Source organism: Priapulus caudatus, unplaced genomic scaffold, assembly GCF_000485595.1.
Source record: "Priapulus caudatus unplaced genomic scaffold, Priapulus_caudatus-5.0.1 Scaffold344, whole genome shotgun sequence".
Classification (NCBI taxonomy): Eukaryota; Metazoa; Priapulida; class Priapulimorpha; order Priapulimorphida; family Priapulidae; genus Priapulus; species Priapulus caudatus.
Genome location: NW_014577405.1, coordinates 46,311 through 59,917, shown reverse-complemented (window position 1 = coordinate 59,917; position 13,607 = coordinate 46,311). Strand labels below are relative to the sequence as shown.

The window sequence follows — 13,607 nt, the reverse complement described above, 5'->3', positions numbered from 1 at the left end:
AAAGATGACCAGTAGTAATAATTTAGTCTGAATTACTTTAATAAAAATTGATTCCTGAATAATCTTTGTTTATTTTTTAGTAGAACACTGCTGAGCTTTAACCTTTGACCCCAAAATGTGGTCACTATGTCCTCAAATCGCCAAAATAAGATCAGAATCGGATTCTCAGAAGCCACAAATCTCTAAAAAGTGGTATTATGTCTAATTCTTAGTGTTTAATGTGTTTTACCTATAATTGACGTACGATTCACCTCTCGGTCGGGTGACCTCTATCGTGACCCTGACATGCAATATTGCCTCAAATCGTTCAAATAAGGTCAGATTCGGGTTACCCAACCCCGGAAACCGATAAAATGAGGTGCTGTTTGTATATATTGACAAAAAAACACTAAAAATGACATATTTGACCCCAAAATGACCTTAAGGTGACCTGGAGGGGTGACCTTGACCTCAAATCACTGAAGTAAGATCAGAATCAGATTCCCAGACGTTGAAAACCCTTAAAAAGTGGTATTATTTATGATTATAGATCTTTTGGATGTTTACCTAGATTGCCCCCCAACCCGGGTGGTGGCCATACTGGAATTTGCCAATATGGCGGCCCCGGGGGGCGCCCATTCCGGCGCCCGCCAGAAATCGAAAAAGTATGGTATGGGCAACATCTGGGCCAAATTTGGTGCTTTTGGAAGAATGTGAACCAAAATATCCCTGACTATAACCCAAATATCAAAGTCACACAACACGTATGCACTTGACTATAGCGTTCTCCACTACACAAATGCCTGACTGTATCACATTGTTAACACAAATTATATATCGAGCTTTCTCGGATTTTTGACTATTCTCCCTGAACGGGTATGATAGTTTGGATGGTCACTGGCACTCCCAGTATTTGGAACACGCACTGGTTCACTCTCAATCGTTGCCTTGAATCTGACGTGTTTTGTTGAGGACCTCACATCTATCTCTGGGGGTGGAACTGGTTCCTGGTCATCTTGTCCTGGGGGTATGAGGGGGTCCTCTCTTCCTCACTGGTTTCCCGAATGAACCGACGATTCCTCCTGAGATTGTTGCCGTCAGATGTTTGCACCTCATACGAACGTGGTGACACATGTTTTCTTGTGACGACTGCTGGCTTCCACTTGTGTGTATTCTCGTCCCGTACTCTAACCGATTGACCTGGGGACAGAGGGGCTAGTGTCTTCACAGATTTCTCGTCGTGATACAATTTTTGAGTTGCTTGACGCTCAAAAAGTCGACGTGAAACTGCATCCTTGTCGGCTGCTTTAATTGTTGGTAATCTTTACCGGAAGATTACTTCTGAACTTGCGAGAGTTCAGTAGTTCTGATGGTAATGGCAAGTGGCAATACACGGGTGTGGATCTAATAATCAGTATTGCCATGTCCGGATCAGTATGTGCCGCTTTGGCTTTAGCAAGTACACCTTTTATGGTCTGTACGTGCCTCTCGATGAAGCCATTTGACTGTGAATAGTGGGGACTCGATGTCACGTGACTGAAACTCCATTCTTCTGTGAACTGTCTGAACACCTGGCTTGCATATTGTGGGCCGTTGTCACTGATTATAGTCTCTGGAATTCCTTGTTCCGAGAACACTTGCTTAGTGATGTTCACCACTGACTGACTTGTCACACGACCGTGAATTTTCTTGACTATCGGGAACTTTGAATAGTAGTCACAGATAAGAAGGTACTCCTCACCATCCAGATAGAACAGGTCGGTACCTCGAGAGGTAACTCTCAGCTATTTTGACCCGCAGCAGCCATCTATCCTGCAAGTTGACTCGTCAAGCAAAAGTCTAGGAGCTGTTCTGATCCAAAACAACAAGCCGATCGCTTTCGCGTCCAAAACATTGAGTGATTGTGAGCAGCGATATGCCAACATAGAGCGTGAACTTTTGGCGGTGGTTTTTGGATGCGAGAAATTCCATTCTTATTTGTACGGAAATCAGTTTATTGTGGAATCGGACCACAAGCCGCTCGAAATGATCCATCTCAAGAACATTTCGTCAGCTCCTCAGCGACTACAGCGCATGTTACTGCGAATCCAGACCTATGACGTGAAGATAATGTACAAGCCGGGCGGGGAAGGAAGTATTGATGGCAGATGCTCTCTCTCGATCTCCTGGAGGAGAGAACGACACTATTGACCTAGATGTCAAAGTTGAACTTGTGCAATTCAGTACACAGAAACAGGATGAGTTACGCGAAGCGACCCAAGCTGATGGTACACTTCATTCTCTGAAGAAGGTGACCGTGCAGGGATGGCTCGACCGACGGAACAAGCTATACCACCTGCACTACGCCAGTTTTGGGCATACAGAGATGAACTTACTGTCCACGATGGTATTGTCATGAAGGGAGAACGTGTCATGATTCCAGACAGCATGCAGAGCTACGTTCTATCAAAACTACACGAGTCTCACCAGGGTATCGACAAGACCAGGTTGAGGGCTCGTACCTGTGTTTACTGGAACAACTGTAATGCAGACATAGAGAACATGATAAAGTCGTGTGGTAGAAGTCACAAAGCCCAGAACCACTACTGCAGTATGAAATACCTACGGGACCATGGCAGACTGTCTTTGCCCACCTCACGTGACCTACATCTGGTATCATTGAACTGTGCCGTCAACAAACACGTGAACAGTGAAAATCCTCACATGACTGCAAAGGAGGACTTGGTCCGAATGTATCCAGACAGGTTTGAGGGTATTGTTCACTTCAAGGGAACATTTCACATAACTGTAGACCCGTCCATCCCGCCAGTGGTGCACGCCCCACGACGATGTCTTATTCGCCTTTGAGATGAGCTCATGAAGGAACTTGACGGTATGGTGAAATCATGAGTCATCACTAAGGTCACTGAGCTCACAGACTGGTTCAGTAGTCTGGCGGACAGTCGGAAGTCAAACGGCAAACTCAGGGTGTGTCTTGATCCGAAGGACCTTAACGAGGCAATAAAACGCCCGCACTATAAGACGCCGACACTTGAAGAAATCACCCACAAATTCGCGGGAGCAACCATTTTCTCCAAGTTGGATGCTCGACACGGATATTGGTCAATAGAACTTGACAGCGAATCAAGTCGCCTGACGACATTTAACAGCCCATTCAGACGATTTTGCTTCCAGAGGTTGCCATTTGGCCTGAATGTCAGCCAAGATGTATTTCAGGAGCGCATGGACAACATATTGGAGCAGTGTCTGGGCACGAATGGAATAGCGGATGACGTCGCTGTATTCGGAAAAGACCAAGCTGATCTTGACGCCAATCTACGCAACGTCATGAGGGTAGCAGAGGAGAACGGACTTGTATTCAACCCTGACAAGTGCGAGATAAACAAATCGTCCATGAAATTCTTTGGCATGGTCTATGATGCCAATGGAGTGCACATTGACCCTGACAAGGTCAAGGCGATCAGAAAGATGGAATACCCAAAGAATGCAAAACAGTTGCAAGAGTTTCTCGGAATGGTGACATACCTGTCACCGTTCCTGCCTCATGCATCCTAGCACACAGCGCCACTGCAATAGCTGATGAAGAAGGGTGTTGTTTTCGAATGGACTCCCTCCCACTAATCAGCATATGACAAGCTGATTACGAGCATCTGGTGCAAGTTCCGTGATGATCAGAAAACGAACGAGAGATTAATTGAACAGTTAATCATCGGTACTGTACACAAGAAGGTCCAGGAAATTCTCTTATGCAAAGATGGGAAGCTAACACTTGAAGAAGCGCTAGACATTGTCAGAACGCGTGAAGCGACTGATGCTCAGATGAAACAGTTAGCTGGTGGCACCAGCGGAGGCACGGTTCACCAAGTTAACAAGGCATATAAAAGCTGACCACAGTCGTATCCGATGTGTGAGTACTGTGGGGGAAAACACCCGCCGAAACCCATGGAGAAATGTCCAGCCTATGGGACAGAGTGTGACTTGTGTGGTAAATTGAACCACTGGAAAAAAATGTGCATGTCCACACGGGTTAGGGACAGAAACCCAAGGTCAAGGTCACAGTTACATAGAGGTCAGAGCAGGAATAACAGAGGCAGGTCAGCCTCACGTGGGAGAAGGCACCAAGTTCACGAGGTACATCATGGTAACAGAGACAGACAGGCAGCCACGAACTTTCTAAATGAAAGTTTTGAGAATTTTTCATTTGAATCCGTGCATTCCAACAACCCCCGAGACAGGAGGGACGAAGTATTTGCTACAGTTTACATTATACTGAAGGTCAAGGTTGATACAGGGGCCCAAGGAAATCTGCTCCCACTGAGAATATACAGACGCATGTATTCAGAACGACTAGACGGCGAGGGATTTCCTAAGAAAGGCGCCACGAGGACAGACCCTGATACTTGGTTGACAGGTTACAACGGCTCCCGTATTGCACAATATGGGTCGACGTCCATACCTTGTAGGTATCGGGACAAGGCGTGCGATGCAGAATTCTATGTCACGGAATCGGGAGGGCCGGTTCTGATGGCTTTTGCTTGAAGCTTACACCTAGTCATAAACTCATCAATTGTCTTCCCTTCTGACTGGTGCAGTTTCTGTAACTGATATCTGTGCAGCCGAAAATTTGACTGGGGCCCAAGCTGTTTCTCAAACTTGTCCCATAATGTGGCTGGTTTATCTGCTTTAATATTCCAGGAGTTGAATATCTGCAATCCCTCCTGACCTACCCATATCAGTACATAATTAGCTTGCTCCTCCTCCGACTTCTCATAAAGTGGTCCGGCGAAGATTAGTGAACAATACTGTTTGAATTCTTGGAAAGCTGTTGGAAGATCCGTGCTGGACCAGTCCATACGAGGTGGCGTTATACCTGACAGTTCACCCATGACGGTACGTGTATAAGGCCTACTGTACCATACACTGGGTATCGACACACTGTACAAGTATGCGTATTACTGTCAATGACAGGATACTGTCTATTTTCCACTCACCACACTGTCCAGTTGCTACTCCAGCAGACTCAAACACAGCGTGTAATGTATACTCCGGATGCGTGTACACCCAAGTATTACTATTACTTGTCCTCTAGTAGGCCTAGTGCACGACGTGCACATATATATGCATTCCACCTGTTGCGCGGTGATGCCGATGTCGCATACTGCCGCGATCAATTGTGGCAATGAGGTCGGTGCAGACAAATCCAAAATTCTGGCTCCTGGCGCTGGCCAACACACTGTCAATGTCATGCAGATGTTCACTGGAGTGTTATTTCAACACTGCGATGACTTTTACGCTGCCACCATGTAAAGTATCGGATGTCCAGACATAATTGGGTAAACAACATTTATTCGTGCTTAGCATAACATGGCCGAGCCCAGAGCGGACTGCTTTCAGTAACAGTCTACATACGCGGGTATACGCGTAGTGATGTGGCTACAAGGTAGTTCTGCATAATGTTACACACACAAACAATAACGATAGGTCTATTTAATTAATTTGCTTAACTAGTGCAATTTGCGTCTAGCATAAAAAATACTAGTTAACAGGATAAGCAATGTAGATCAAATATGGTTTAAGCAAATTATACAGTCTTGCAGCAAATAAACATTTTAACAATATATTATAGAATATTTTATAATAAAAAAATCCATATTAACAAAAATGAAAGTGTCAATGGCACTGTAGCTCACCTTGGGCATGATTATAATAGAAGAGGGAGGGGTGATATATAAAGTAAGAGTATATATGGGAGAACTCCGATTATATACTCTTGATAATGATATATGCATAAGTTTTGATGCGAAAATAAATGTTTTAGATCTGCAAGTCTGAAATCTTGCCGAGAGATGGTGCTACGCCTAAATGATCGCCATTTTGGTTTTATAGGTATCACATATATAGGTATGATTGTAGAGTTGTTGAGCAGTTAGACGAAATAAACATAATAGGACATTGTCATCTCTCCCATAAGAGTACCAACTGTTTTGGGGCTAGCCTTACACATTCACATACCAAAATTTAACAAAATCGAATGAATTTAGATGGCCATTTTAATTTTTGCCAAAAAGTGGGTGTGGCTCCAAAATAGGAAGTATAAATCTCTCCCATACTAGTAACAACTGTATTCAATTTTAAACATGTGGTACTAATGGCAATTCCCATTTTTGGCAAAAAATTGCCGTGGCTCAAAAGTACGTCGACTGGCGTGCTCCAAAATAGAACGTTTAATATGGAAGCATAGCAGTAACAACTATACCCAATTTCAAACATGTGGGTCAAACGGTTCCTGAGTTATCGTTGACCGTAGCCAAATGTTGACGGAACGACGGACAGACGACGACCCATGGCAATAGCTCATCTTGACGATGTCAAGAAAAGTCGATGTCATGTAAAAATGTAACTGTGACCATGTTATTCTAAATGAGGATTTTCCATTTACCACCCGTACTGCACCAACATTTAGGTAAGATGCACGGTTGAGGCAACATGGCTTATTCACCCCCAGATTAACAAGCTTTGCCCTTTCCATAGAAAAGTAAAATACAGAAAAGAATACATACGGCAATAGTGATGGGGCTACTGAAGTTGTAGATGTACAGGTAGAGAGTGAAATTGTTCCTTCCCATGTCCAGCTCATACCGGGATAATTTCACCTTTATTGTGCGACCGGTGCAGTTTCTACTGTATAACAGCTGCTCTTCATCAATTCCATCTAAGATAATTAGGATACACAGTTGCAACTCCTTTTACTCATCACTAATATGAAAGTAACAGTCACACGTGTTCATCCAATACAAAAACCACAACCAACAGCAGAGCAGCAGCAACTACAAAAGTAAAACCAAAAAATTTGAAACAGCAGCTGCTGTCCTATTTTAATTTGCTTCACATATAATATAGTCATAAACATATAGATAACGATTCACTAATAATTACACAAAAAATACAATAATATAATTGATTAATAGTTAATAATTGAGATTTTTTGCTGCCCAGTCACGAAATAGCAAATAAGATCTAAAAGTCAATATTTTTTAAGGCAAATATCTTAAGTGTCACAAGAAGTGGGAATGATAGTTACCTGAGTTCCATGTGAGGTTGAACATGAGAGATGCATCACAATTGATTGAAAACCCAATGTCAACATTTTCCTATAAAATACACAGAAATGGTTGTAAGTGCAAAACCACAAACTAACTAAGCCCAATTGCTTTCAAACAGTTATAAATATGCTACCATAGTTTCCATGGTGACTAATTACGTACGAATTTTACTTGTTTTATTACAATTTTATACAGTTGTGCTGACAGTACGTAGGACAGGTTCATACATACACATGCACACAAATTAATAGACGCAAGAAAGAAAACGTTTTCATACCAACATTTACTATTCCCAAATATAAAAACTTGGCTGCCTAAACTGCACTAGTACATATTAGATCCTGACTTTCAGTCGTTCTCTGTCTAACTAAGCAACACATATACACAGACACATAAGATCAATCTGCTACATGCAGCCAAGTCCTTCTATATTTTTCCCTTCATGCTCTAGCCCTCATATATATCCAGCCCTTCACACACCAGCTCTCCTCTATAATCCTGCTCTCACATACGTGCCCTTCTTCCTTCTCACAGCTCAGCCCTCCTATTGTCTTCCCTTCACACCACAGTCCTCATGTCTCCCCCCATTACAAACACAGCCCTCTCATCTTCTCACTTCTTAGCCCAATTGTCCTATTTATCTTTCTAATCTTGTTCTTATCCTGTCCTTCTATCTACCCCATTTCGCATCCCAGCCCTCCCACCTCTCAACATTCACAGCCCAGCCATTTTACCTCTCTCACACACACTACCAGCCCTCAGATATCCACCCCTCACACTAGTCCTCGTCTCTCTTCCCCAATTCAGGGTCCTCACACATCTCTCCCACCCAGATAGCTCTCGAATCTCTCCCTCTCACCCTAACCGTCTAGTCCTCTTATCCCACGGCATTGCATCTTAGCCATAAGATCTTAATCAATGCACCTGTGTCAGAACCATACGGTGCCATGCCCTACCATGCGTGTTTTCATCAAATCAGAACATCTAGATTTCACATGACAGTTAAAGCTGTTGTAAGAGGACTGTGTAAGAGGACACCCGTGTGTGCAGCATCAGCAGGATACCGCAGCTATAATTTGCATAATGCACTCTGATATAACAGGCACCGAAAAAAATACATGCTTGTTTGGGATTCCAACGGATGTTAATGTGATGTAAAGTTACTGCAGCAGTACGTAGTTTCTACTTGTGTGAGTATTTCTGGTGCGGGCTAGTAAACTAGTGAGAGCTCATACGAGCACATGCCCATATCACTACCATAATACACACAACTGTTTATGCAATTTTAGTGATTTCACAAAGCTAAGTGACATACACCTGAAGCCAGTAATCAGCCATACCTTCTGCTCGGCGCATATATAGTTAATGCTGGAGATGTACTTCTCATTGGCTGTGCTAATACGCACAGTATAGATATATCCAACCATGACTGGGACTGAAATAGCATAATGCAGCAGCTACATGCAGTGATACTCTGTGCTTGATTAGTTGTATACACCACCACCAGAATTAATTTGATGTTAAATTAATATGCACAGTCACCAAAGCTAATAGAAAAACTCCCACTACCATTGTGGGAAATGGAACCAATGAAAAGAGTAGAACTCGAGCCAGTAGCAGTGCACAAGCATACTACAAGTGTCTAGCAACAGTTCTGCTGGCATTGTGGTAGTCATTACAAATGACCTTATATTCGAGAACCAATAATTTTCGTAGAAGGTTTGTATTTTAATGCAAAGTGATCTGAATTTAAAAACCAACCAGGTGTTCATATGCATGCTTTGTGACTCAGCTATAACTTAATAAAACCCATTAATATCTAGCAGTTTGCTGAGAAATGGTCTATTGAAAGCATAAATCCAGACATCACAACACCATGCATTTCTTCTAAATTTCAAAGGTTAGGTTGCACTGAATTGACACTCACAGTAACAAGTGTCATTCATGGCATCTCCGACGTAATTGTTACGTGCATCACACCTGTTAAAAACAAAAAATAAGTTCAACCAAAACAACCAGATACATTATCATGGGCCCAAAATGTTATTTTCACAGCATTAAAACTGTGATCAAAGAAAGGACTACCACTAAGATCACTAAATCAGAGATTGCAGGTTTAACCATAACAAACAACAGCCACACTTAATAATGACAACATACAAAGGATGTGCACAAACACATTGGAAAATACCAGCATGTTGACACAATGAAGATGGCTAACTATATTACATGCTTATACTTATAATACTAATAAGCTTTAACTTATCATTTTAACATTGAATGTGAAACACAGAGCGGAGTAGAGATGGCTTCCATACGTTTCACATTGGTTGCCGATGATGCCCTTTGTAGTACAAGTGCACGTCCCACTTTTCCTGTCACACTCTTCTGTGCCGTGTGAGTTACAGTCGCATTCTGGAATGCATACAAACATGTGTTACTAATGTGTTTAAGCAAGTGCACGTGAGCCCCCAGCAGCCAAGCCAGCAAGTTTCCTTTGCTGAGTAACATGATGCACATTAGAACGTAGTTAGCGTTTTTGCAATTTGGATGTTTGCAGCAACACAACAAAATATAAAAAGAACTATTTTGTATTTCCATGTCACGTAATTTAGCTGCTTAGGGCACAAACACAAGAGTTAAGTTTAGGAGGCACTTGCATGAGAACGTCTCAATCTATTTGCTATACCTAAGAGCAAAGAATCTACCAGCAAGGCACAGGGACCCAGGACATAGCCCTGAAATAACAACTTGTTTAACTTTTGCCCCACACCAGCACACCTCGAATCATAGCACCTCACGGCTAATCAATCAGAATTATAATAGGGATTGGCAAATCTCAAACACATCTATGCCATGGTACAGAGAAATACAATGGTGCACCAGACAGTGTGTGGTAACATAAATACATGTAAAATTGGATTTTACATGTAATTATGAAACAAACCCAGGAAATAGGAAGTGAGGTTGAATTTGTAGGATGTTAGTTTTGGCCACGTGTAGCCATCTCATGAGCGAATGTAGGCTGGACACTCACCTTGACACATGTTGCCCTGCAGTGCATTGCCCCAGAAGCCAGCTGAGCAGGTTTCACACTGCATTCCTGTTACACGTGAGAGGAAACGACTATGTTAAATTGACTGTCATCTAAATATAACAGTATAGTAGCAATTTTATTTAGATTACAATATGATTTACTCATCTCTTTACAGTCCCACTGAGAAATTTCACGTACTGGTAGAATAGCGCTAAGCACTATATTGTGCACCGCAGGTGCTAAGCACTTTCGGGGGGGCCTCCCCAAGAATTTTTTTTTTTATTAGATGCTTGCAGACAAGTTCTGATGCACAGAAATTTCGAACTCAGATGGTAAAAGAGCATTACTAGCCGCGGGACACTCTTCCACTGTCCGCGGGTGGCAGTACACCTCCCCCCCCCCTACAGTTTTCTCAATGGATTTGAACGATTTGGAAAATTGATAATTTTCGAAAGTGAAAAACGCGGGAAACCGCGGATCCGCGGGAGATTCTCATCTCTGTGGCAGTTCTGTCAATTAAACGTGTATATAGTGTTGTGACATTTCTATGAAGATCTCTAAGCACTAGAACTCCTATCACCAGGATCCAGGAAAGAAATCACTTTCATGTTCATTGACTGTATGCAGCAATTAACGTTCGATAACCATGATAACATTTCGATAATAACTGTGTTAGTGTTATTATTAACCAAGATCACACTGACCTTCGGTGTGGTCTGCGCAATCCAGGCAGACGCTGCTGTTCACCGCACAAGTGGAATGTCCGTTACAGCTGCACACTGAAACGAGCAATGTTAGATCATCTTAGTTGTATCGTAGCAAAATGCCAAATCCCAATACTCCACTTCCACACCACTTGCTGCAATCACCATCCTTCCTCTAACCTCCATTGACCACTCTCACCAATCTGGCCTAGCCTCTTGTTTACGTCCTTCAATTTGTGCCCACCTTCAAATTAAAACAGCTAACAGGCTTATCTAGCCAGCCCCTATAAGTCTAGTATGGATCAGTTGAGACACACTCATATCTTTGTCACATGTGGCTATATAATAAGTACGTACGTGGGCAAGAAGAAAAATGCCATTTCCCCGCGCACTGTCCCGGCGGAACGGGAAGGTCACCACTGACCGTCACGTTCACGGGTCCGGTGTCACCGCCATCCATGCAGACGCCAAGACCGGTGTCTGCGTCGTCGTTACACCAGCCGCAGCCCGGCCGCTGATGGCACTCCTCACACGTCTTCTGCTCGCTACACAAGACATCTGTTGCCATGGAAACCGAAATCATTTTTGTCATGTGGGATTTCGCCTTTTCCATTACCGTCGTGTCAGTGGAGGCATAGTGTCGGAATAGTTTTCAGCATGTTTTTAATGGAAAACACTTTTTATTAAACATTAAATAAAGTTTCAATATGATTGTAATTTTTTGTGTAGTTTCGTTCTTTTCTGCATGACATTGTATAACCACACAATGAGGGCCCCTCTTTCCCATGGGCTCTAGCCATTCCCTATTTTCACTGCTCCCCACTGATGCTCCTTCTCACATACTGCATACCTAAACATCCACTCTCACTGTTGGTCCATTCCAGACACTGCCCGTAGGGATAGTTGGCCAGGTAAGCATTAGGCTCCATGCAGGTGCCCTCGCTAGCACACCACATGCAATATGGTGGTACACCCTCGGGGCTAGTTATGCACGCATTACAATCTGTGTATGAGCTGCAGGGAGCTTGTTCGCATCTCTGTGTACCTGCAAGCATTATGGCTGTCAATGTGTACACTAGTATATAATTGTGTAACAAGTTTCACATTTCAACTGGACGTTAGCTTGAAGTAGGAAAACACTTGCAAGGTATAAAGTTCAAAGAAGAACAACCCAATCAGACCGGCAATTTTCCAGTCCTGTCTGACATCAGAGGACACTAACACATTATTTGGGGAGACTTTTACAGTAGCTGTTAGTTCTTGCACACAGATTTGAAGCACGATTATTGATTAACTTCAGGTGAACACCACCTGTATGAATGAGGTGCCACAATGCATCTTATGATGATGTTACAGCTGTCTCTAACAAACATGTATGATATAACGCTTTACAGTCTGATGCCATACAACCAATGAAGTCTTGTTGATATAAATTGACGTGGATATAGTCTTCAGAAACAGTGACAATGGTAATCTACTGTATCCTTCCTTACCTCAGAGTATGAAATGCAATTACTTCGCCTTATCACATATAATAATATATCAGGACTCACCTGGAAAGGGCTCGTAAATGCATGGCACTTGCATGCTAGAGGTCCAGGAGCAGCCAGTGACCTGAGCATCGAGTGTACAGCTGTGACAGTTGTGGTGGTACGAACAGTCATTTGAATACATCTCTGGGCACATGGATGAGTTTGTCTAAACAAATGTAAAAATTTCATACTGAAAATTGAAAACAGTGATACAAGTACAATATTTAATGACTCATCACTACATCGTCTGCATCATAGCAACTACAAACTACAGTAACATTTTTGGAAAACATGCTATTCATGATATGACTGTGACATGCTATGACTGTGATACTATATACAAACAGTGTGTTGTGCAAAAATGCACAAACTCGCTCACAACAACATTATGCAAGATAGACAAACATCAGCTTTTCTTTTGAACATAATTGAGATCACCTGTAACATTATTTTTGATCTCACTAACAATACATGCCATTTATTAAATGAGTCAGTAATTAAGTAACTATCAAGCCAATCCTTTCTTACAAATTACTTCACACAATTTACAGTACTACAGATGTTACATAACTATATAAAATACAAAGTTACTCTTTAGTACACATGATTTCGAAGAGCCAGAAGGGTTACAAAAACATGAAATATTTAAAGAGTGCCACTAACACGTGTTCAACTTACTATAGCAATTTCCGGGTTGGTAGAGCAGTTAGGCGAGTTGCAATAGTTTAAACAGAACGCACAGTCGTAGTCAGTCTCCAGGCAGCTGAGACAATTTCGTTCAAATATAGTTCCGCAGGAGTCCGAGGGATCAACCGGAACTACAATGCACGAGTCAAAGAAATGTCAGGCAGGGGTCGCAGAGACATCACAACAAACTCACAATCACATCAGTCGTGGAGATGTCACAGCCTACTCACATGAGTTACAGAGATGTCACAGTCTACTCACAGATTTAATAGGAGGATCGTTATGTTGTTAAATCTCAAGTTACGCACATGTGATCTGGACACTGCATGTGTTATCACATGGCGATGACCATAATAGGAGGATCGTTATGCTGTTAAATATCAAGTTAAGCACATACGCTCTGGACAGTGTGTTTGCACGTCAGCATCGGCAGCTCCATCTAGTGGCATACATGTGCCACTGCTCTGGCTTAAGACACAGATCACTCCTGGTCGAGCGGAAGTACAGCTGTCACCCGTGTATAGCAAACAGTTTCCTACGTACCGAAAAAAATTTCGCGTTTCAC

The 13,607-nt window shown here is 42.6% G+C and overlaps 1 protein-coding gene across 1 annotated transcript in view; it reads right to left on the bottom strand.

The window, feature by feature from the left end:
- LOC106809318 (attractin-like protein 1) overlaps positions 1–13,607 on the bottom strand; it is a 33,492-nt gene that overhangs the window by 5,876 nt on the left and 14,009 nt on the right. Inside the window, exons 12-23 of the mRNA XM_014812360.1 lie at positions 13,440–13,577; positions 13,034–13,173; positions 12,377–12,521; positions 11,674–11,868; positions 11,181–11,381; positions 10,824–10,898; positions 10,120–10,185; positions 9,401–9,497; positions 9,010–9,062; positions 8,423–8,517; positions 7,061–7,130; positions 6,540–6,691 (exon numbers count right to left, since the gene is read on the bottom strand). Coding sequence (XP_014667846.1) covers positions 6,540–6,691; positions 7,061–7,130; positions 8,423–8,517; positions 9,010–9,062; positions 9,401–9,497; positions 10,120–10,185; positions 10,824–10,898; positions 11,181–11,381; positions 11,674–11,868; positions 12,377–12,521; positions 13,034–13,173; positions 13,440–13,577 — 1,427 coding nt within the window. The remainder of the gene's footprint in view (positions 1–6,539; positions 6,692–7,060; positions 7,131–8,422; positions 8,518–9,009; positions 9,063–9,400; positions 9,498–10,119; positions 10,186–10,823; positions 10,899–11,180; positions 11,382–11,673; positions 11,869–12,376; positions 12,522–13,033; positions 13,174–13,439; positions 13,578–13,607) is intronic.